Below are 21738 nucleotides of genomic sequence, written 5' to 3'. Positions count from 1 at the left end.
ATCCCCACCCTCATCTTTCCCCTACAGAGCTTCCCCCATCCCCATCCTTTCCCCCGACAAACCATTTGCCCACCTGGATCCCGTCCCCCGTTTTATTTTTACCTCCCTCCCCCGGGTTTGCTGGGGAAGCTAAAGAACGAGGGCAGAAGGGTCCTGATAGCAGCCAGGAAAGCTAGTGGCCTACCACTCTGCCCAGGCCCCTCCCAGGACCCCCAAATTGCCACCCATATTAGGCGCTTTAGGGTTATAGGTTGGAGAAGTGGGACTCCCGCTTAGGGTGGGGCCCCAAGTACTGGGAGGTTTCCTCTACAAGTTGGAAGGAATAGAGAAGCCCCCGTGCCCCCAAAGCTTGGGAGTTGCTGGAAGATGCTGCTGAAGGGAGGGGGGCGGGAGGCGGTGCTGATGCCCGGGAGCCACCGGGCCAGGGAGCGGCGGGCAAAGGAGGAGGGGCCTCGTTCTCCATTTGCCCCCTCTTTCTCCGCAGCCACTCAGGATGAGGGTCCGGCCCTGCCTGCCCGCGCTGGGGCCCCTCCGCCCAGCCCCGGTCTAACTGCCCCCGCCCCCAGGCCTCGCCCGGCCCCCAAGCCCCCAGCCGGTTCTCCAGCCCCAGGATGCGCTGAGCCGCTGGGGGGCTGAGGCCGCGCCAACTACATGCATGTCCCCCGGGGGCAAGTTCGACTTTGACGACGGGGGCTGCTACGTGGGGGGCTGGGAGGCGGGGCGGGCACATGGCTACGGCGTGTGCACCGGGCCTGGCGCCCAGGGAGAGTACAGCGGCTGCTGGGCGCACGGCTTCGAATCATTGGGCGTCTTCACCGGGCCCGGCGGACACAGCTACCAGGGCCACTGGCAACAGGGCAAGCGCGAAGGGCTGGGCGTGGAGCGCAAGAGCCGCTGGACGTACCGCGGCGAGTGGCTGGGCGGGCTGAAGGGGCGCAGCGGCGTGTGGGAGAGCGTGTCCGGCCTGCGCTACGCCGGGCTCTGGAAGGACGGCTTCCAGGACGGCTACGGCACCGAGACCTACTCCGACGGAGGTGCGGGGCCCGGCCCACTACTGTCTGTCTGCTCATCCGCTTGCGCCTCCCGCCGGTCTGCCCTGCGTGTGCCTTCCCCAGCCATATGCCCTCCACGCCCTGCTATTCCCCATACGCCTTCCCTAGCCATATGCGCCCCCTGTGCCCATCCTTCTGTTCCTCATGTTCCCGTCTGTCCCTCATACCATGCCCGGTCCTATGACCCCAACCCCATCTTATTGCCTCGTTCACCACCAACCAAAATCATACCTTTCTTATTTTTCTCCTGCCTGCTTCACCTTCACCAATTGGTCTGTCCCTCCCACCTCCCCTCTACCTGACGGTCTCTAAAATCGCTGCCTGTTTGCTCATGTTTTCATCCCTCGCAGTCCTGTTTGCCTGTCAAATGCCTATTTTATACCCCACCGCACCCCCATCAACCAGTCCCTCACCCTCTGAGCTTGGGTCGCCCGCCAGTCTTTCACACACTCCCAGCTTGCCTGTAACTCTCCTTTCGCCCTGTCTACCCACAATACCAAAATTCACATTATCTCCTGCTTCTGCCAGTTTTCCTTCTGCCTTCCACACCCCTAGCCCTTAATGCTCTTCCCAGGCCTCCATGCCATCTGCCTCCACCTCTCCCACCTGACACTTGGACATTCAAGGACTTTTCGGGGCGTGGGGTGGAAGGAGCGTAGCGGCGGGTTCTGACTTTCTCCCAACCTTACTCCGCCCGCAGGCACCTACCAGGGCCAGTGGCAGGCTGGGAAGCGCCACGGCTACGGGGTACGACAGAGTGTGCCCTACCATCAGGCGGCGCTGCTGCGCTCGCCCCGCCGCACCTCCCTGGACTCGGGCCACAGCGACCCCCCGACGCCGCCCCCACCCCTGCCCCTACCTGGCGACGAGGGAGGCAGCCCAGCCTCGGGCTCCCGGGGTGGCTTCGTGCTGGCCGGGCCGGGGGACACCGACGGCGCGTCCTCCCGAAAGCGCACACCTGCGACTGGTGGATTCTTCCGCCGATCACTGCTGCTCAGTGGGCTCCGGGCGGGCGGGCGGCGCAGCTCCCTGGGCAGCAAGCGGGGTTCCCTTCGAAGCGAAGTGAGCAGCGAGGTGGGCAGCACAGGACCCCAAGGCTCCGAGGCCAGTGGGCCCCCAGTCCCAGCACCTCCTGCCCTCATCGAGGGCTCGGCCACTGAAGTGTATGCAGGCGAATGGCGTGCTGACCGGCGCAGCGGCTATGGCGTGAGCCAACGCTCCAACGGGCTGCGCTACGAGGGCGAGTGGCTGGGTAACCGGCGGCACGGCTACGGGCGTACCACTCGCCCCGACGGCTCCCGTGAGGAGGGCAAGTACAAGCGCAATCGGCTGGTGCACGGGGGCCGTGTTCGCAGCCTCCTGCCTCTGGCCCTAAGGCGGGGCAAAGTCAAGGAGAAGGTGGACAGGGCTGTTGAGGGCGCCCGTCGAGCCGTGAGTGCTGCCCGCCAGCGTCAGGAGATCGCCGCTGCCAGGTGGGTGTCCAGTGCAGAAACCAATGCTGGGCTAAAAGAAGAGGTTTCTAGGGCTGGGGATATAGCTCAGTTGTCAGAGTGCTTGCCTCACATGGACAAGGCCCTGGGTTCAATCCTCAGCACCACAAAGAGAAGAGGGTGCTGTGAGCTCAGGGAGAAGGGAGGAGAAGCCTATAGGAGGGCCAAGACCCAAGGCCTATAACCTATTGGAAAAAGCAAGCTAAAGGTTAGGCAGCTGTAGGTCTGGGATTTGGGGTGTTTATATTTGAGGCTACAGGTGGATGTGGGTGTAACTGTAGGTGGCTGGGTATTTGAGGGAGGTGGTGTAAGACTGTAAGTGTGTCTTGGTGTCTTTTGTGTGGAGATGTGTATCTATGGAATCCATTGCTGTGTGTGGGAGTAGGATAAGCGTAGCTTTGTGCAGGCCCACAAGCCTCTTGGAACTCAGATACTCCCTAATCTTCCTCTAGCAGCCCTTTCAGCCTTCAGTCCTCAGGCTGGGAGCATGAGCCATAGGCAGAACAGGGAGTAGTCCCTTCCTGACTGGTCCTGGCTAGACACCATTTTACCTTTGGGCCTTGGATAGGTCTAGTTTGTACAGCTGGTCTGTCAGCTGAAAAGCTAGTCTCTCCCAGCTTAGCCTCCTCCACCTCCTCTTACCCAACTGGTAAAGGTTTTGGGGGAAATTTTCTTGCTGTAAATCAGATTACATTTCCATACATCAGGAACCTTGCTATGTAAAACAGCACAGTCCAATAAGAATATAATGCAAGCCACTTAAAATCTTTTAACAGATACATTAAAAACAAAAAGAAACAGGTGAAAAGAATTTTAATAATATACTTGAATCTAAATCAATGCAGCCAAAATATAATTTCAAATCATAATCAATATAAACTTATTGAGATATTGGACTTAGTCTCTGAAATCTAGAGTGTATTTTATACTTGTAGCACATCATTTTGATTCAGATTAGCCACATTTCAAGTACCCAATAGTCATTTATGACTAGTGACTTAGCACAGATATGAAAAAAGCCAAAAAGCAGCTGGGCTGAGTGGTCCACGATGATAATCCCAGCAACTGGAGAGGCTAAGGCAGAAGAACCACAAGTTTAAGACCTCCCAGACAACTTAATGAGACCTTGTCTCAAAAAATAGAAAGGACTTGGGATGTAGCTCAGTGGTAGAGTACCCCTGAGTTCAATCTCTGGTACCACAAAAAATAAATGTATTTTAAAAATAAAGCCAAAGATCATTTTGTAGCAAGATATACAGGCTTCTGATTTATAGAACTTACATATTTGAATTTTTATATATTGAATTTTCTTTTAAATGGGTGGAGATATAGTTGAGGGATTTTGTTGAAATTTGAAACTTTTTCAGAAGGTCAACAATCAGGATATCTCCAAATATGCTTCAGTGAATTTGAATAATTGGTGACAGGTTTTGTGTGTGTGTGTGTGTGTGTGCATGTGTGCGTGCGCATGCATGAGTAGAAACATGTCAAATACCGAACAGATGCCTGAGCCAGAGAATGTGCATCTGTAGATGTATCTGAGTGTCTAGATGTTAGAATTCAGGGCCTGAAGCCAGAAGAGGGGGAGGGCAGAGCACCAGGGAACATTTTGGGCTAGATAGGGTGGAGGCATGTGCAGGAAAAAAACTGATCTCAGTAACTAGAGGATTAGGCAGTGGGAGGAGGCTGGTTGGTCTCCCCAGCAACAGGCCTAGCAACCCTGATTGGCTGCTGGCTGCCATGGAAACAGCAGAGCCTCAGCAGCAGGTGCCTCTGACAGGTAGCCTGAGCCCAACCTGATGCCTCAGTAGACACTTAGACTTGATTATCCATGCCCTCCATATACAAAAACACAGGTCCTTGTCAGTTTCGTGGCCATCAATAGAACTCAGTGCAACCCAAGACTGTGCTCCTCAAACCTTGTTCCAAACCCCGAGACAAGCTCAGCTTCAGGACAAATTTAATCATATACAGTCTAAAAGCCCTAACACAAAAGACAGGGTTGTCTGAAATCCCTCCAAGTAGGCTGCAAAGATCCTTGATTCGCCAGGTTTAAAGGAAGGAGACTGGCCATATATCCCAAAGTAGATAAATAAGAGGTAAAGACTAAGACTACAGTGGACGTCACCATCCCCCATACCCAGGTTGCCTTTCTAAGCCAGAGAAAATAGGCCTATCATAAACAGGAGTCATGGTCTTGATCTGTTTGAGCCCATGGCAAGTACAGGTGATTACCTCCATCTCTGCCCCCTTGTGCCTCGCCTTAAGATTACCAAACTAATTTTGTGATTACAAGGCATCTACAATTAATAGCAGACAGTGAAAAGGAAGGGGAACTTGAAGAAACATCTACATTAGAGGGAAAACTGAGAAACAACAGTGGGGCAAGGATTAATAATGCTTCAAGGTGGCCGGTACCTAGGGAGCAGACAGGATGGGATGGAGTATGGAAGGGAGACTAAGCTTACCCAGAAAGTATAATTGCCGTTGTGAAAAAATGTGCATATTGGCAGGAGAAGGGATGTGATCATAGCAGAAAGGGGAGACACACCCTTATTCTGGTTCCAAAGCTGAGAGGCAGGGCAGGGGGAGAGTGGCATTGACAGAAAGGGAAGACATTGTGGTTTAAAAAAAAAAAAAGAGGCTAAAGAAAAGCAAGATGGAAAATTCTCATGCCAGGAACTCTGCACTGGAAGAGGATGAAATAATAAGGAGGTCTGACGGTGGGAAGGGGATTCAAGGCAAAGGGAAGGGGTGGCTGGGAACAAATTGTCACACACCAGGAGGTATGAGAGGGGTTGATAACAACAGGAGGTACAAACTGCCAAGAGGGCATTAGGCTAGTTGGTAAGCACCAAACAGGACCGCAGAGGATGTGTAAGAAAGGGAAGGCTCAGTTGTCACTGGGGTAGGGAGCAAGAGAGAGATGGAATAACAGAGTTTGGGGAGGGCCAGGCCCCTACAGCTGGAAGGAGGAAGTGTTACTACAGGACACAAGGATAGAAGGGTGTGAGAGGAGCAGGAGAGTGTGATAACAGCAAACACCCCAGGGCCAGGAGAGGAAACCAAAGCAGGAAGCTGCCCTGACCTGCCCAAGAAGGGGAGCAGCTGGCAGTAAGAGGAAGGGTGAAACTCCCGAGGGGAGCTCAGATGAGGATGTGATATGGTGGGGACATGATGAGGTGGGTGGAGAATCTGAGCAGGGGCTAATTTGAAGTGGAGGAAGGCCTGCTAAGTCCCCATCCCTGGGACCCAACAGGGCAGCAGATGCCCTCCTAAAGGCAGTGGCAGCCAGCAGTGTCGCAGAGAAGGCTGTGGAGGCAGCGCAGATGGCGAAACTGATAGCCCAGGACCTTCAACCCATGCTGGAGGCCCCAGGTGAGATGTGGGCATCCTCAGGGAGGGGAAGGAGCCCTTTGGGGAGCTAGAGAGCTCAGATATGGGAAAAGGGGGTGGGAAGCCCACAGGATCTGGAAATGGGAAAGCCAAAGTACAAGCCAAGGGCATAGATGATAGGGACCAGGCCCATTTGTCTGGGGAGTGGGATTGGGAATTTATGAGGTACAGTAACGAGAGGTTTGGGATCTAGTGGTGAGAAGCTAAGAGCCTGGGGATATCAATGTCCCAGGAAGTGCCAGTCAGGGGCTCCAGCCAATAGCCAGTTAGACTCCACTGATTCTCAGCTATCCCTGCCCAGGTCGCAGACCCAGGCAGGATTCGGAAGGTTCCGACACAGAGCCCTTGGATGAGGACAGCCCTGGGGTGTGTGAGAATGGACTGACCCCTTCAGAAGGCTCTCCTGAGCTGCCCAGCAGTCCTGCCTCCTCCCGCCAACCCTGGCGACACCCTGCCTGCCAGAGCCCACTGCCTCCTAGAGGGGACTGGGGTCCCTTCTCCAGCCCCAAAGCTTGGCCTGAGGAATGGGGGGGGCCAGGTGAGCAGGCAGAGGAACTGGCTGGTTATGAGGCTGAGGATGAGGCTGGGATGCAGGGCCCAGGGCCCAGAGACGGTTCACCACTCCTCGGAGGCTGCAGTGACAGTTCAGGAAGTCTTCGAGAGGAAGAAGGGGAAGATGAAGAGCCCATGCCCCAGCTGAGGGCCCCAGGAGGCTCGGAGCCTGACCCTGTTACCATGCCGGTCCTGAGGGGCCCATCTTCGAGGGGTCCTGATGCCGGGTGCCTGATGGAAGAGTTTGAAGAGCCTGCTGCGACTGACAGGCCTGTCCAGCGGGTGAGACATCCTCTGTTCCCACCCACTTAATGCCCTCTTCTTTTTAAAGCTTTGTTTTGTCCCACCCCTTTCCAGACCTCTGTCTGATTCCCTGAGGGGTTTTGATTTCAACTCAGCTTTCTTTCTGCCTAGCCAGTCTTGGACCATATCTCACCTCAAACAAACAAAAAAAAAAAAAATAGGTAACTTTCAGTCAGGCGGGCGACACACACTTGTAATCCCAGTGGCTCAGGAGGCTGAGCCAGGATCTCAAGGATCTCGAGTTCAAAGCCAACTGAGGATCTCGAGTTCAAAGCCAGCCTCAGCAATGGCAAGGTGCTTAGCAATTCAGTGAGACCCTGTCTCTAAATAAAATTCAAAATAGGGCTGGGGATGTGGATCTGTAGTCGAGTGTCCTGAGTTCAATCCCGGGTACCAAAAAAAAAAAAAAAAGGTAACTTTCAAACAGATAAGAGCCTCAGAGACCTTTAAGTCGAACTCCCTCATTTGACAATTGGGGGAACTGAGGCCCAGAACACTTAAAGTAACTTCCCAGTGTTACAAACTAATAATTAATGGTAGAACCAGAACATTTTTTTCCTGTTCTCCTTCCATATCATTTCCAGCTCCCAGTTTCCTACTCCACCCCCAGCCCCACCTCCGCACTTTCTCTCTTTGGTGCCCAGAAATAAAAAAAGAAAAAATTGTTCCCTCCCTACCCTCATTCTCCCTCCCTCTCCTGGGAAGAAGGGAAATAGAAAAAAAAAAAAAAAAAAAAAGGCAAAAAACTGGGAGAGGTGGAGTTTCCCCAGAACCCTCTGCTCTGATTGGATTCCAGGCCTTCTCCTGTTTCCTAGCAACCACATCCTCACCCCTTCATCCCTTTGCCCTACTGCAGTACTGGCTGCTACTGCCAATTTCTGCTACTAAGGCCAGGCACCTTCTGCCTGGGCCATATGATATACTGGTGGGAGGGGAGGGAAGGAGAGCGAGGAGGGGGGCGGGGCTGTTCCTGTCTCAAGAGTGCCAGAGCAAAGGTGGGGCTGGGAGAAGAAGGGTGTTTTGCAACACAAGACAGAAAGGCTAGACATCCCCATGCTCCGCCCTGTGTAGGGAGGTGGCTGGGACCCTTGGCTTTGCCACCTAAAGGGAGGGCAGGGAGGTGGGATCAACACTGGACTTGGTATTCAGGGACTGAGCTTGCTTCCCGCTCTGTCTCTCTAGGGAGCTGCCAACCCCCTGGTGGTGGGAGCCGTAGCCCTCCTGGACCTCAGCCTGGCGTTCCTGTTCTCCCAGCTCCTCACTTGAGGCTACTTCCTGGCCAAGCACTGGCTTTGGTTGCCTGCCTCTTCACCCCTTTGACCTGCCGTTTTCTCTTTTCCTCCCCCTCATTGTTTTTGTTCCTATATTTCCTTCTCCTTTTCCTTTCTCTTCTGTCCTACTTTATTTTTGTTTCTTGCTTTTTCCTTCCCTCTCTTCTTTCAGCTTATCTCATTTACTCTAGATCTGTGTCTGTCTTCCTCACTCCCTTCCCCACCTCAACCTCCTCTTTCTCTAGATTGTTTACATATGAAGGGCTTTTCTCTCTCAGAGTTGCTGTCTTCTCTGAGACACATAAATCTAAGTCAGACCATTGCCCCCACACCCTTTCCACCTTTTCTTTAAACCTAAATTTCACCAAGGGTGGGGGTTTGGTGTCCTGAGGAGTCTCCTAAAAGCTGAGCGCAGAGGAGGAAAACAATGGAGAAGGGAGTGATTAAATGCTGGTCAGGGTGCTGGCTGAGCCACTGTGGCTTCCTGGCCCAAGCTGAAAAGGCTGAAGGAGGTGCCACCTCCACCTGTCACCTTGGAGAATAGTGTCTCCCCTCCCAGCACCCAGTTAGGTTCTTGGCTCACTGATCCTTCCCAGAGGGAGAAAAAGGAAAGTGAACAATAGAATAACTCCCTCGATCTCCCTCTTTCTTTCCTCAACAGCCAGCCTATCTTCCAACCCCCTGTAATGGCATGCCATGCCATGCCATGCCAAGAACAATGTGTAAAGGAACAAAAACTATCCAATGCAGCCAAGCCCACCCCTCTCAGACCTTACTACTACCCTCTCTACCCTTCTGTGTTCCCCTAAAAGTTTATTTGGTTGGTCTGGACTCACTTGTGGCCTTTGATTAAATTCCTAAGGGGCCTAAAAGAAGACACTTCTACTGCAGAGTGCTAGAGGCATTTGAGCAAGGACACCACTCCCCAACTCTGACAATTGTGGTGGGGGGAGGCACTTCTGGGGGATGGAAACAAGAGCTCACAGGGCAGTAGAAGCTGTGACAGTCTAGTAGGCCCCGTGGGTTTTGTCCCTTCCCCCATCACATCAGAATCTCCTGAAATGAGAAAACAACAGAAGGAGGGGATCCAAGGAAGCTGATCTCTCCCACACTTCCCAGGCAGGGCAGAGGTGGGAGTCAAATCCAGGGTGAGAGGTGGGTGGAGAGACCTGTTTGAGGTTGTGGCTGATCCCTGGTACTAGCTTTCCCCCTGGGGGTAGGAAGCCCTAGGAAGAGGGGAATGTGGGGTCCCCAGGGGATTTTTCCTCCCTCCCCTGCATGAGGCAGAGACAAGCTGCCTGCCAACCCCCTCCCTTGAGAAATGGCCTTGCCCGGGAATGCCCACCACATATACCCTCTTCTTTTTTCTAGTCAAACTCTGTTTACTCCTTGGCCTGCCTCCCTCCTTCCTCCCTTCTCAACCTTTACTTCTGATTTCTATTTCATGGAATTTGGGATTGAAGTTATACAACAGTGCCGCCAACACCAAGTCTTGCAGGAAAAAAATACAAAGAAATTTAACAAAAAAAAAATATATTAATAAAAAAGTTCAAAAAAGGGGGGGGATTGTCATCTCCTTTGGGGTGTGATGGCTGCAAACCCAAACTCTCTGAGGCTCTCCGGGTGGTGACAGGTAGAAGGAAGCCTCTTGGGGAACCTCGGCCCAGCTTACTGCCTAGCTGTCCTAGCTGGTAAGAGCTCCTTCCCCTACACGCCGAGGTCAGAGAACTCCAGAAGGCTCTCGGGCGGCCCAGGAGGGCGGGGTCCCGTGGTGGAGGCGGGGAGAGGGAAGGACCCGACCAGGCACCAACCCCGGTTCGGCCCTATACCAGGAAGCGTCTGGGGGGGAGAGGAGGACAATTGACTGAAGGCAGGTGAGGCTGGCGTCTTGGGGCAGGGAAGCTGAAGCCGCCAGAGATGGGAATGCGGGGAGGAATCTCGCGAAAAAACAACAGTGCAGGACCCTGAATGGAAAGGAATGCCCAAGCTAGGAATGGCATACCAGGTGGACTAGAAAAGGGGAGATGGGCGGGGCTCTGGCGCATGCTCCGTAGGAACAGGTGCGGGGTGGGGCAGGGACGCATGCGTAGTGGGGAATCTCCTTAGGCGGCGCGATGGGGGTGGGCTTTGGGGACCCAGGTGGGGAAAGGTAACTGGAGTAAGGTTTAGGATAGATGTAAGACCCAGGCCATTAGGATCTTGGAGCAGGGCAAACCTGGCTGCCGGCTAGAAAATTAATTAAAGACTTCCCCACTCCCGGGCTCTGCCCCCCAGGATGGTGGTGCCCTTGCTGAAGCTTCAGGACCTAATCGAGGAGATTCGCAGGGCCAAGACTCAGGCCCAGGAGCGGGAGGTGATCCAAAAGGAATGCGCCCACATCCGGGCCTCCTTCCGAGATGGGGACCCCCTGCAGAGGCACCGCCAGCTGGCCAAACTGCTCTATGTCCACATGTTGGGCTACCCTGCCCACTTTGGACAGGTATATCTGCCTCCAGAGTTTGAAGAGGAAAGCTGTTGGGACAGGGTCGTGGATCTCTTCATTTATTTGTGCCCCGACTGTTTTCATTCTCTGGTTTCTGAATCATCTCACCATGCACTGGAAAAAACTTTTCCCATTACCCCACTAGTCCTCAGCTGGGGTGAACCCTTCATTCTCTGGCCAACCCATTCAGGGCACCTCCTCTTCTTTTCTTCCAGCCTCCTCCACTCCTATGTTCTTTAATCTGCACACTAATACCTGACCCTCCTAAGCCTCTTTGGTTGAAGAGAGGATGATGAGATATGATGCCCCAGAAGTTAATCTAATGATAAGAAAAGCCCAGCTGAACATATAGATATGTGTGCCACTGGCAGAGAGGTGAAGGAGTAGCATGGAACCCTCTTGTTTCACCCCTGCCCTTCGGATCTGCCCTCTTCCCTGTAGATGGAGTGCCTGAAACTGATTGCATCCCCCAGATTCACAGACAAGAGGGTGGGCTACCTGGGGGCCATGCTTCTATTGGATGAGAGGCACGATGCCCACCTGCTCATTACCAACAGCATCAAGAAGTGAGAAGTTCTGGGGGAACTGCAAATCAGGGAGATGGGAGAGTGGGGAACTGGTAAATTCCAGGGGGCTACCTGATGTAGTTACTGGGAAGGACTGGTTTCCTCAGAGGCTTGACTAATCATCCTCCCAACCCTGCAGTGACTTGAGTCAGGGGATTCAGCCGGTACAAGGCCTGGCTCTGTGCACTCTGAGCACCATGGGTTCTGCTGAGATGTGCCGGGACCTGGCCACCGAGGTGGAGAAGCTGCTCCTGCAGCCCAGCCCCTATGTGCGCAAGAAGGTGAGATGAAGAACTTAGCACTTGCCCCTTCAGAAACTGTCCCTCATCTGCCATGCAATAGAAGTGTGTGTGTGTGTGTGTGTGTGTGTGTGTGTGTAGATTCCATCCTTGTAGATACTTGCCTATCTGAGGCCCCTGACCTCCACAGGCTATTCTGACTGCGGTACACATGATCCGGAAGGTCCCTGAGCTCTCTGACATCTTCCTCCCACCTTGTGCCAAACTGCTTCATGAGCGCCACCATGGTAAGACCAAAAGGCTCCCCATCCTCTGTGTCTGGTCTGGCTATGAATGGAAATGAAAAACAGGAGAGAAACACCAGTTCATAGAACAATAGTAGTACATACACACAGACATGCTCACAGTAGATTGTCTCGTGCCCTGGCCCACCATTCACTTCCCTACCCTGACCCCAGGCATCCTGCTGGGCACCATCACGCTGATCATGGAGCTCTGCGAACGAAGCCCTGCAGCCCTCAGGCATTTTCGTAAGGTGGGCTGGTGAAGGGGTAGGCCCTGGCCCTGGCAAAGAGGGGCAGTGGGGGCAGAATGGGGCTAAAGCTGAGAGTACAAGGATAAGGACGGAATGCACAGGCAACATTGTGCCCTCCCTCCAGGTCGTACCCCAGCTGGTACAGATCCTCCGGATGCTGGTGACAACAGGATACTCCACAGAGCACAGCATATCTGGAGTCAGCGACCCCTTCCTGCAGGTGGGCTGACCTTTCCCTCAAGTATCCCTGGAGGAAAGAAGGCTTAGCAGTGAGATTCCTGTAGTATACTCTGGCTTAGTCAGTGCCTTGGGCAAGAGGGTAGCAGACTGATTGCCCTGGTCATTCCAGGACAAAGACGGGGAGAGGATATGACTGAAGGTCGGAAATCCAGTTTGGTAATAACGACAACAACAAAAAAACTGTCCTAAACTCCCTTGGCTTCATACACTTCTGATCCCCTCCCAGGGCCACCAGGACCTATGGAGGTGATGAAGGATGGGAGGCTCTAGGGTCTAACCAGGTCCCTTACAATGAATGCTGTCCTCAGTGTTGGATTTTTCTCCTCAGCCCTACAAGTCCTTATCCTGTGAATCTCTCCATCTTTCAATCTTTAACCCAACCACAGGTCCAGATCCTTCGTCTGCTTCGGATCCTGGGCCGGAACCATGAGGAAAGCAGTGAGACCATGAATGACTTGCTAGCACAGGTGTGGGTTGGGGGGACATTGCTTAGGTATGTTGCTCTGGGATCTACCAGTCCTGGGCAGCTGTTACAGGATTACTCACCATGTAGCAGCTATGTAATCACTCCTCTGTCCCCTCTAGCCAATGAACTACATGAAGGAGGGACACAGTATGTTGCAGTATTAATGTCCCAGTGTCCAAGCTGGCCCAGGCACATAGTGGGGTTTGGGAAACTTTGTTGGCTGGTTGAGGAATGGATGGATAGTGGAGAGCTTCCAGAGATCCTAGTGAGGAGAGAAGCCATTATGGATGTATCTCCTCTCCCATCTACTCAGGTAGCCACCAACACAGACACCAGTCGAAATGCAGGCAACGCGGTCCTATTTGAGGCAGTGCTTACCATCATGGACATCCGCTCTGCAGCCGGCCTACGGGTATCTTCCCATATGCTCTCCCACTGTGGCCTACCCTCCACTCCCAGCCAGCCAGCAGGGCTCTCTTCACTGGCCTTTCCCCAACACCTGTCATCCTGTGTCATATGGTCCCCACTCTTGAGTGAATAGGCTGCTACTGCCTGAGTGCCCACCCTCTTTCTCCCACAGGTTCTAGCTGTCAACATTCTTGGCCGCTTCCTGCTCAACAGTGATAAGAACATTAGGTAATGACTTGTGTGTGGCTATACTCTGCCACTGAGCCCTGACCCTCTGTACTCTTCCCTCCAGAACCTCCTGATCCACTTACCTCTTACCCCTGTACCCAGGGCAAGGCTAATGGCCACAGCATGATAGGGCCTTTCCCACTCTGACCAGGTATGTAGCCCTGACGTCCTTACTACGCCTGGTGCAGTCTGATCACAGTGCTGTGCAGCGGCATCGGCCCACTGTGGTGGAATGTCTGCGAGAAACTGATGCCTCCCTCAGCCGGTGAGCATAAAGGGAACAAGAGGACAGGGTAGAGGATACAATGACTAGTGGCCAAGACCCAAACCAGCTCAGAGCAGCTCGAGTAAGAGGACTGTAGGAGCAGATCCTGGGGATGGGGCAGGCCAGAGGCATGGAGTTGGGTGATCTGGGCCACCTGCATGGACCTTTTTCTCCTTCCAGGAGAGCCCTGGAACTGAGCCTGGCTCTGGTGAATAGCTCCAATGTGCGAGCCATGACACAGGAGTTGCAGGCCTTTCTGGAGTCCTGCCCCCTTGATTTACGGGCTGATTGTGCCTCAGGCATTCTGCTGGCTGCAGAGAGGTGAGGGAACAGGTTCCCAGAAATGGAGAGGGTACAGTCTGGGGAGGGACAGGGACAGTGCCAGGACTGATAAGCTATGTCCCTAGGTTTGCTCCAACCAAGCGATGGCACATAGACACCATCCTTCATGTGCTGATAACGGTGAGATGGGCTAGTTGGAGAGTTGGGCAGTAGTGGACAGAGTTAATCACACTGACTTGACAATGTACACCCTTTCCAGGCAGGAGCCCATGTGCGGGATGATGCAGTAGCCAACCTGACGCAGTTGATTGGGGGTGCCCAGGAGCTACATGCCTACTCTGTGTGCCGACTCTATAGTGCCCTGGCAGAAGACATCTCCCAGGTGCCATTCCCACCTCCCCAAGCCCAGGGCTGCCTCCTATCTCTTTCTGGGCTTCCCTTCTTCACTGGACTCTGAACTGTTTTCCCCTTAGGCTCACAGCTGTCTACTTAGTGCAGGAGATCCTTAAGAACAGAGCTTGCCTTTTAGAACACCAGGGCTGCTGTTCTGGCCCTGGTACCTACTGGCTATGTAATCCCAGATGACTAATTTAACTTCCGTTAGGCTCCATGTACTCAGCTTTCTATCCTGCCTATCTCCCAGGGCTGTTTTTATAATCAAATGAGATAGATACAAGTTTTATGCATATATTATACTTTATTATTATTTCAAATGCTGAGTGCCAAAGGTGCCACCCAATATTAAACTGCCCCTTTTAAATTTTTTTTAGTTATACATGACAGTAGAATGTATTTTTATATATTCATGGCATACTCTCCATTTTCCTCTTTAGTAGGATGAGCAGAAACCATCACCCTGCTCTTCCTCAAGGGTGGGACCCTCTCACACTTCCATCACGTGGCCAGGCCATGTACTTCTGAATCTGGGCCACCAGAGGGCAGTGGGAGCCCAGGCATCAAGACAGAAACTGCTCACAAATTTCCTTCCCTGCCCCACCATATTTGTGCTGCATAAGGGGATGTTTCAGAGTGTGGAAAAGAGGAGGGAACCCCAAACACTGACATAGATGTGATTCTCCCATACAGCAGCCACTGGTGCAAGTGGCAGCCTGGTGCATTGGAGAGTATGGGGACCTCCTGATGGAGGGGAGCTGTGAAGAAGTAGAACCCCTTCAGGTAAGGCCTACATGGTGGACACACTAAGGATGGACTTGTCAAGGGAGATAGGGTTAGATCCCAGGTCACTACTTGTACCCACACCTGAAGGTGGAAGAAGAGGAGGTGTTAGCACTCCTGGAAAAGGTGCTGCAGTCCCAAATGTCCCTGCCAGCCACCAGAGGATATGCACTCACAGCCCTCATGAAGCTCAGCACCCGGCTTCGAGGGGACAACAAGTAAGAAGTGGTCTCAGCCCAGAGAAAAATGTCTCCTCACTTGCATACCATTTCTAAGCTCTCCAGATAGCTGTACTATCCCTCACCTCTCTTACCCCCAATCTTGGGACTTGCTTTAGAGCTACATATCTTGGGTGTCTCCTCACTCTGTGGGACCGCTCCCTTCTCTGCCATATACTGAAGCAGAAGGGCAGGACAAATTGCCATTGCAACTCACACAACTCTGTGGCCCAGCCGCATCCGCCAGGTGGTGTCTATCTACGGGAGTTGCTTAGATGTGGAGCTGCAGCAGCGGGCTGTAGAATATAACACACTCTTCCGGAAGTATGACCACATGAGGTATGTCAAACATCGGCTCCAGTGTGGGACCCAGATCCCTGCCCTCTCCCAAATGCCCCCTTCTAGCCTCAACGGTCTCATCCTCTCCTGTGTTGTTGTCCACTGCAAGAGCTTTCCACCCAGTTCATTGAAGCAAGCTGCCTCCTAACCCTCCCTGCTCATCTGAAAACCAGCAACAGTATGCCATCTTATCAGAAGGACACTTCTGATCCACTATGTGCCCAGCATCTCCATGTTCTGAGCACTCTTTGTAGATGTCTCTTGTGAGAGGCAAAGGGTCTACCTAGAAAGACACCTACATTCCATCCTCAGGGCTGCCATCCTTGAGAAGATGCCTCTTGTGGAGCGAGGTGGCCCTCAGGTTGATGAGGAGGCAAAGGAAAGCAAAGAAGCAGTCCAGGTTTCAAAGGCAGCAGCCCCTATCCCCACAGAGCCCCAGGTGAGGAGACTGGAAGCCTTGGGATGAAGGCTGGCTTGGGCTTCCATGCCAAGTTCTGACCCTTCTGCCCTTTCCCCTAGGCCTCAAAGCTCTTGGACCTGTTAGATCTCCTGGATGACACTTCTGAGGATGCCCAGCATCCTCCCCCTCTGGATCCATCCCCAGGAGGCACCTTAGTACACCTCCTTGACCTTCCCTGTGCATTGCCACCTCCAGGTAAGCCTCAGGAAAGAGTCTAGTCTTAGAGAAGGTAGGTGAGAATGTGCCATCTCTGCTTCTGTGCTGAGTGAAGCTCATAAACCCTTTCCCTCCTGTGTGCCCATATCCCATCCCCTTTTTGGTAGGTAAAGGGGTTCACTCAGTCATGCCAGTCCTCTCCTGGCTGCAGTGTCTTCTTTGTTCTAGACTTCTAGCCCTGGCCAGCAGGGCCCTGCTTCCTCCCCACCCCATCTCATCCCACTTCCCCACTGGCCCCTCAAACCCTCCCGTCTTAAGCCCTGGCATTTCATGCTCTTTTTACACAAAATGTTATTTCCTTGGCACATCAAGTGACTGGCTTGGTTGGGGAAGGCACTCCAGCCTGAAATGTCAAATGCCTTTCCCTGCCACTCCCATTTAAATTAGTTCTTCCCAGTTACTCTGGCTAATTTATTTCCCTCATAGTACCCATTCCAGCCTGATTATCTTGCTTATTTTCTCTGTTATTGCTTCTCTCCCTGCACTATACTGTCAGTTGTCTACTTCTCAAGCATCTTGGGCAGTACAGGGACAAGAGGTGCTCACTGTTTTTTTGTTGAATGAACGTGTTATCTCGCGCCTACACACTGAGCTGCCTCTCTTTCCCTGCTATATAGCTCCCATTCCAAATCTCAAAGTGTTTGAGCGTGAGGGAGTACAGCTCAATCTGTCTTTCACTCGACCACCTGGATCCCCTGCTTTGCTTTTAGTCACCGTCACCACCACCAACTCCTCAAAGGGTGATGTCACCCACTTCATCTGCCAGGCAGCTGTGCCCAAGGTTTGTAAATACCAGGATTCAGAGGTGGCCTAGGCACTCCAGGAAGGAATAGAGGTGGGTGGGAGACAGGATGAGACGGGAAGGGAGTGACAGCAGAGACAGGTACCTGGGGAGTTGATGGGAAGAGAGTTTGGCACCACTGAGTGTGGAGGGGTTGCTGAGCCCGGCCAGCTGCCTTACTGTGTTCTGCCCAAATCCCATGTTCAGAGTTTCCAGCTGCAGCTGCAGGCCCCCAGTGGGAACACAGTTCCAGCTTGGGGCGGCCTCCCCATCACCCAGCTCTTCAGAATCCTCAATCCTAACAAGGTCAGTTCCAGGGCCCTATAGGTAAGAAAGACCTAGGGAAGGGAGAAGTCATAGGCACTAACTCTGGTCTCCACTCTCCCATTTCTAGGCCCCCTTGCGGCTAAAGCTGCGCCTGACCTACAACCACTTGGGCCAATCGGTGCAAGAGATCTTTGAGGTGAACAACTTGCCTGTGGAAACGTGGCAATAACTCTTCACTCTGCCTGAAATCCTCCTGCATCCCAAAGCCTGTGGTCCTAGCAGTGGGGAACCAACTCTGAGGGCTACCAGCAGATGGCACCCTGGTTCTGCATTAATCACTGCAAAACTGTGGGTCTGCTCCCCTCCCCCACAAATAATGGCAGCCAAATAAAGCCCGAGGGGGGCATAAAGCCATAATCTGGGTATGTTTGAGGTAAAAAAAAAAAATGTATAAATAACAGCAAGGGAAGAGGCTTCTCACACAGGAAGGGTCCCAGGAATCTTTCTGGGAACCTTGAGAATCAGTCTCAAGCACACCAGGGTTTTCTTCTGCCCCTCAAGGTTAGGGAGCAAATTTGCTGCTAAGCTGTCACAGGAAGCACTCTACTCTCTGGGCCAGAGCTGGACACAGTGGCAAAATCAAAGCAGAATTTCTGGATTTCTAACAGGAATTACCAACCACTTCCCCACCCTGCTATTCCCCACACCCCAAAGCAGGGAAATCCCTGCAGCCTCCCCTCATCTCTAACTCAGCTGTAAGGCGGTTTCGGAGCCGCTGGCAGAATCAATGGCATCGACCAAGGGAGGGGGGGTGGCAAGGGATTTTCCTGTGCTTAACTACTGATCACGGCTAAGTGGAAATCCTATAAACACGAGCGGAAATCAATGGAGGCTGCTTAGCGGCCAGGGGAGAGGGGCGGCCCACAGATTGCATCTGACTGATGAGAGAGAGGAGGCAACCAGGGAGGGCTCAAGGAATGGGTTGTTGAGAACAGGGCGAAAGAACAGGCAGAGGTATAGGGAGAGGAGGTGGGAGGGAAGAGGCACAGTGAGGCCAGGTGTGGCCCCTGCTGGACCAAGAGTTCCCTTTCTCTTCTAGGAAGTGACACCCCTAGCCCAGGCTGCTGTCGGGATGTTTAGTCCTCTGTGGAGCTGTTTACTTCTAGCAGGCGCCGATAGTCCTGAGGACGGAAATGCTGTAGGTACACGATGAGCTTGCCAGGTGCCCTCTCCTGTGCTGGCACACCTATAGACAAAGGACAGTGAGGAAAGAAGCAGACAGAACTGCCATACATGCTTTAACTTTCCTCCCTGACCACCCAGCCAGGACCCCCAAGTTGTTGAAGGTAGCACTGAGATTCTGATTGTCATCCAACTAGCTTCTGTAATCTGCCCTCTACCTCACTGGACTCTAGAAGTGGGACCCAAGAGCCACTTCAGACTCAGGAATGCTGGGGAGCCACACATGAGCCTCTTCTCCAATCAGGGGAAATGGTGAAGAAGCACCCAGGTGCCATGAAGACAGAGGATCCTTCAATATGTACTCACTCTAGTTATTACCCCTGTCCCCCAATCAAGATGAAAACCCATCTAGGCAGGCAAAAGCTCATTAGCTTGGTAATGAAGCACATACAGAGATTTAAACATAGGAGAGAAACCAAAGGCTGTGGAAAGAAAAGGAAAAGAAGTTTTAGCTATGGGGTGGGATTCACATAGAATTCTCCCCTCTGGAGCTGGGGATATAGCTCAATACTGGAGTGCTTGCTTAGCATGCTCAAGGCCCTAGGTTCAATCCCCAGCAAACCAACTCCCTCCCTGCCTCCTACAAAAAAGCAAGAATTTTCTCTAGAACTGCCACTGCCAGTTTCCATTGTTAGTGCCCAGCAGCATACTGAGCATACAGCAGGAAACAGGATGTATAGTTGCTAAGGAGGCTGAAACAGCATCCCAGGGCTGTCAGGCCCCAGGGCGTGCACAACCCCAAACTAGTGGATGGGCTGTCTACTAGAAAACTGAGCATGGGAACAGAAAACCAAATCTGAGCCAGACACAGTGGTGCATGCCTATAATCCCAGCAGCTCCAGAGGCTGAGGCAGAAGGATCACAAGTTCAAAGCCAGCCTCAGTGAGTTCAAAGCCAGCCTCAGCAACTTAGCGAGGCCCTAAGCAACTCAGTGAGACCCTGTCTCTAAATAAAATATTTAAAAAAAAAAAAGAAAGAAACCAAATTTGCGAATGCTCCCCCAACCGTCTCTCATAAATGCAATGTTCTTGCCTTTCACTGAAAGCCAAGACGTTGAATTAAATGAACTCTAAGAAACCATAAAAACAAAAGGATATCTGATCCCCAGCATGGGCAAAAAAAAAAGATTAGGGGAAGGAAGGGTTAAAGCAGAGAACTGACAAATAGAACTGAAAGAAATTTGGCCAGAGGAATGAGAATTAAATGAGACAGAATGGCTGGGATGAAGAATAGAGACTTATGAAAGGCTTAAATCCAAGTCAGACAGCAACTGTAAAAGAGAAAACTTGATAGAACTGTGGGCAAAACTGGGTCCTCTAGAAAATTGCTAAAATAATTACTGTTAAAGAAATAATCCAGGGGCTGGGGATGTGGCTCAAGCGGTAGCGCGCTCGCCTGGCATGCGTGCGGCCCGGGTTCGATCCTCAGCACCACGTACAAACAAAGATGTTGTGTCCACCGAAAAACTAAAAATAAATAAATAAATAAATAATAAAATAAAAATAAAAAAAAAAAAAAAAGAAATAATCCAGAGACCCTCCCCCATTATATAGTCCAACTCCCACCAACACAGCCAGTGCTCCAGAAAAGGAAAGTGTGGCTTAGTGGTGAGTGCTTGCCTAACATGATTAGGAGGCCCTAGGCTCAATCCCAGCACTACAAAAAGATTAAAAAGCCAGGAAAGGAAAGTGGGGATCAGGAAAACACAGAAGGTCCTGTCCCCCTCACCGAGCATGCTGCTGAGGCTATTGATCTTCTTTAGAGCAGTTGGTACTTCAGCCTCCTCCTGTACCAGGGCCTCTACTTCACCCACAGCATAGCCAAAGTCCGCTGTATCCAGGTCCACCTTAAGCACCGGCTCCTCCTCATTGACTCCAGGGAATACCAGCTTCCAGGAACTCCGTTTAGTCACAAAACTAGCTACTTCCTGCAGCCCTAGTGGACCCAGCACAGCAGCCATAGTTCCATCCCCCAGACCCTTAGCTCCCAGCACCTCACAGAGCTGGGCCACAACTGCAGATTCAGATGTAAGTTCCTTGTACTCGGTGTGGGGTCCTGAGATACCTGATGCTCCAGGGTATTTGAGCTCCCATCCACTACCCTCTCGTTGTCGCAGCCAGTGGTTAGACCGCATCAGGCTCAGCTCAGGGGTGTCATAGTAGGTGTCTCGGAAGGTGATCCGGTGCTCTAGGATGCCCCCCAACTCCTGCAGTCGTTCCTCTATGCCAGGCCCTGGAATGAACTTTCGCTCCACCTCAATCAAGCCCTGGGCCATGCTATCTGCAAGGATCATTTGCAACAAACATTTTCTTAGCGCCCAAAGGTGTTCAGCCTGCTGGGCAACGGCTAAGCAGAGACTCTAGCTCTGGATGAATTTACTGAGATGCATACAGACTCGCAGATCTTTGGCTCAGCGATACAGGGCTCTGTCTGCGAGATTTTAAATGTTCTGCTACAGTGATTGGTCTCCAGTTAAATCCATTCCACTATTGATGACGTTCTCAACCCAAAGATGTCCCTAGAAAGCAGGTCATGCAGCAAATTTCGTCTCAACACCCCACACTACAACTTGCTACCCCAGGAGGCCAGGAGCTGCTACCTGGGATGACCTGCCATTCGCAGCCACAGCACCCGCCAGCTTTGCCTCGGGTCTCACCTCAAACCCAAGGGTCTCCCTCTCGCAGGACCAGGAGATGGGGGGAGGGAATCCACACCACACCCGCGAGGAATGCCGGGAGGAGTCCCAGGTCTCGGACCTCAGCCCAGCTCAACTGCGTGACAGGAGAGTACGAGCACCAGCGGCCATATTAGGCCCATGGTAGCAGTGCCGAGGGCAGACCGGCCCGAGAGACCTGTTAGGTTATGGGCGATCGCGACTCCCGTTAGGGCAGAGGAGCGACACCGTCCCCAGGTGCCCTGCAGCGTAACCCCTATGCCTCCTGGCATCTGGGGGGTCGACAGTGGTCCCAGGCCTCTGGTTGAGCGTGGCTTCCTGAGCCGGGTGGATGATGGGAGATGTAGTTCGGAGGAGGGGGGAATCTTAGCCATTTCGCCCCACCCATTGCTATGGTGACCTGAAAGCTGCAATTAGTGCTCTGGGGACTTACCTAAAGCTGAACTGGGGTTGCAGCTCTGTGGGGAGAGTCGTGGGCAACGAACTTGAGACTGCACTCTCCAACCCCTCCCGAACTTGGCAGTGGGCCTGAAACACAAGTCACTCATTCAGACGCTGTCTGGCACATATTTAACTATTATGGTGGCCTA

The 21738-nt window shown here is 52.6% G+C and overlaps 3 protein-coding genes across 5 annotated transcripts; 2 read left to right on the top strand and 1 right to left on the bottom strand.

Annotated features, from left to right (window-relative positions):
• Nucleotides 1-655: 655 nt before the first annotated feature.
• On the top strand, nucleotides 656-8533 carry Jph4 (junctophilin 4). Its single transcript, XM_027920121.2, has 5 exons — nucleotides 656-1034; nucleotides 1753-2524; nucleotides 5802-5920; nucleotides 6240-6772; nucleotides 7976-8533. The coding sequence occupies exons 1-5, from the start codon at nucleotides 656-658 to the stop codon at nucleotides 8057-8059; spliced, it is 1887 nt and encodes a 628-aa protein (XP_027775922.1). The 3' UTR covers nucleotides 8060-8533.
• A 1348-nt stretch (nucleotides 8534-9881) lies between these two features.
• On the top strand, nucleotides 9882-17649 carry Ap1g2 (adaptor related protein complex 1 subunit gamma 2). The gene is made up of 22 exons (XM_027920016.1): nucleotides 9882-9938; nucleotides 10339-10543; nucleotides 10988-11112; nucleotides 11252-11393; nucleotides 11542-11638; nucleotides 11810-11886; nucleotides 12011-12106; nucleotides 12513-12593; nucleotides 12906-13004; nucleotides 13173-13228; nucleotides 13380-13493; nucleotides 13674-13814; nucleotides 13901-13955; nucleotides 14035-14157; nucleotides 14862-14951; nucleotides 15042-15169; nucleotides 15404-15508; nucleotides 15821-15947; nucleotides 16028-16163; nucleotides 16802-16965; nucleotides 17173-17271; nucleotides 17360-17649. The coding sequence occupies exons 2-22, from the start codon at nucleotides 10340-10342 to the stop codon at nucleotides 17459-17461; spliced, it is 2361 nt and encodes a 786-aa protein (XP_027775817.1). The 5' UTR covers nucleotides 9882-9938; nucleotide 10339; the 3' UTR covers nucleotides 17462-17649.
• On the bottom strand, nucleotides 14453-21490 carry Thtpa (thiamine triphosphatase). 3 transcript variants are annotated; one of them, XM_071607768.1, is made up of 4 exons: nucleotides 21131-21490; nucleotides 20203-20754; nucleotides 19815-19940; nucleotides 14453-18478 (listed from the first exon to the last, which is right to left on the bottom strand). In XM_071607768.1, exons 2-4 carry the CDS (start codon nucleotides 20747-20749, stop codon nucleotides 18369-18371), a joined length of 783 nt encoding a protein of 260 aa, XP_071463869.1. In that variant the 5' UTR covers nucleotides 20750-20754; nucleotides 21131-21490; the 3' UTR covers nucleotides 14453-18368. The 3 variants fall into 3 exon arrangements, with proteins under 3 accessions (XP_071463869.1, XP_071463868.1, XP_027775819.1); XM_071607767.1 differs by having other exon boundaries at nucleotides 20203-21490; XM_027920018.3 differs by lacking the exon at nucleotides 19815-19940 and having other exon boundaries at nucleotides 20203-21489.
• Between the last annotated feature and the right edge of the window lie 248 nt (nucleotides 21491-21738).

Source organism: Marmota flaviventris, chromosome 2 (assembly GCF_047511675.1).
Source record: "Marmota flaviventris isolate mMarFla1 chromosome 2, mMarFla1.hap1, whole genome shotgun sequence".
NCBI classification, from domain to species: domain Eukaryota; kingdom Metazoa; phylum Chordata; class Mammalia; order Rodentia; family Sciuridae; genus Marmota; species Marmota flaviventris.
The sequence above is the reverse complement of the archived record's forward strand: the minus strand, read 5'-3'. Positions and strand labels throughout refer to the sequence as shown.

Excerpts from the sequence above, each read along its gene's own strand:
- Jph4 (XM_027920121.2), top strand. The coding sequence starts at position 656 with ATGTCCCCCGGGGGCAAGTTCGACTTTGACGACGGGGGCTGCTACGTG. Across the intron at positions 1,035-1,752 it reads CGAGACCTACTCCGACGGAG|GCACCTACCAGGGCCAGTGG; the intron begins GTGCGGGGCCCG and ends CTCCGCCCGCAG. Across the intron at positions 5,921-6,239 it reads ACCCATGCTGGAGGCCCCAG|GTCGCAGACCCAGGCAGGAT; the intron begins GTGAGATGTGGG and ends ATCCCTGCCCAG.
- Ap1g2 (XM_027920016.1), top strand. The coding sequence starts at position 10,340 with ATGGTGGTGCCCTTGCTGAAGCTTCAGGACCTAATCGAGGAGATTCGC. Across the intron at positions 11,394-11,541 it reads GCCCCTATGTGCGCAAGAAG|GCTATTCTGACTGCGGTACA; the intron begins GTGAGATGAAGA and ends TGACCTCCACAG. Across the intron at positions 15,509-15,820 it reads CGGAAGTATGACCACATGAG|GGCTGCCATCCTTGAGAAGA; the intron begins GTATGTCAAACA and ends TTCCATCCTCAG.
- Thtpa (XM_071607767.1), bottom strand. The coding sequence starts at position 20,767 with ATGATCCTTGCAGATAGCATGGCCCAGGGCTTGATTGAGGTGGAGCGA. Across the intron at positions 19,941-20,202 it reads TAGCCTCAGCAGCATGCTCG|TTTTTCGGTGGACACAACAT; the intron begins GTGAGGGGGACA and ends ATTTATTTTTAG. Across the intron at positions 18,479-19,814 it reads CCTGGATTATTTCTTTAACA|GTGTGCCAGCACAGGAGAGG; the intron begins GTAATTATTTTA and ends CTTTGTCTATAG.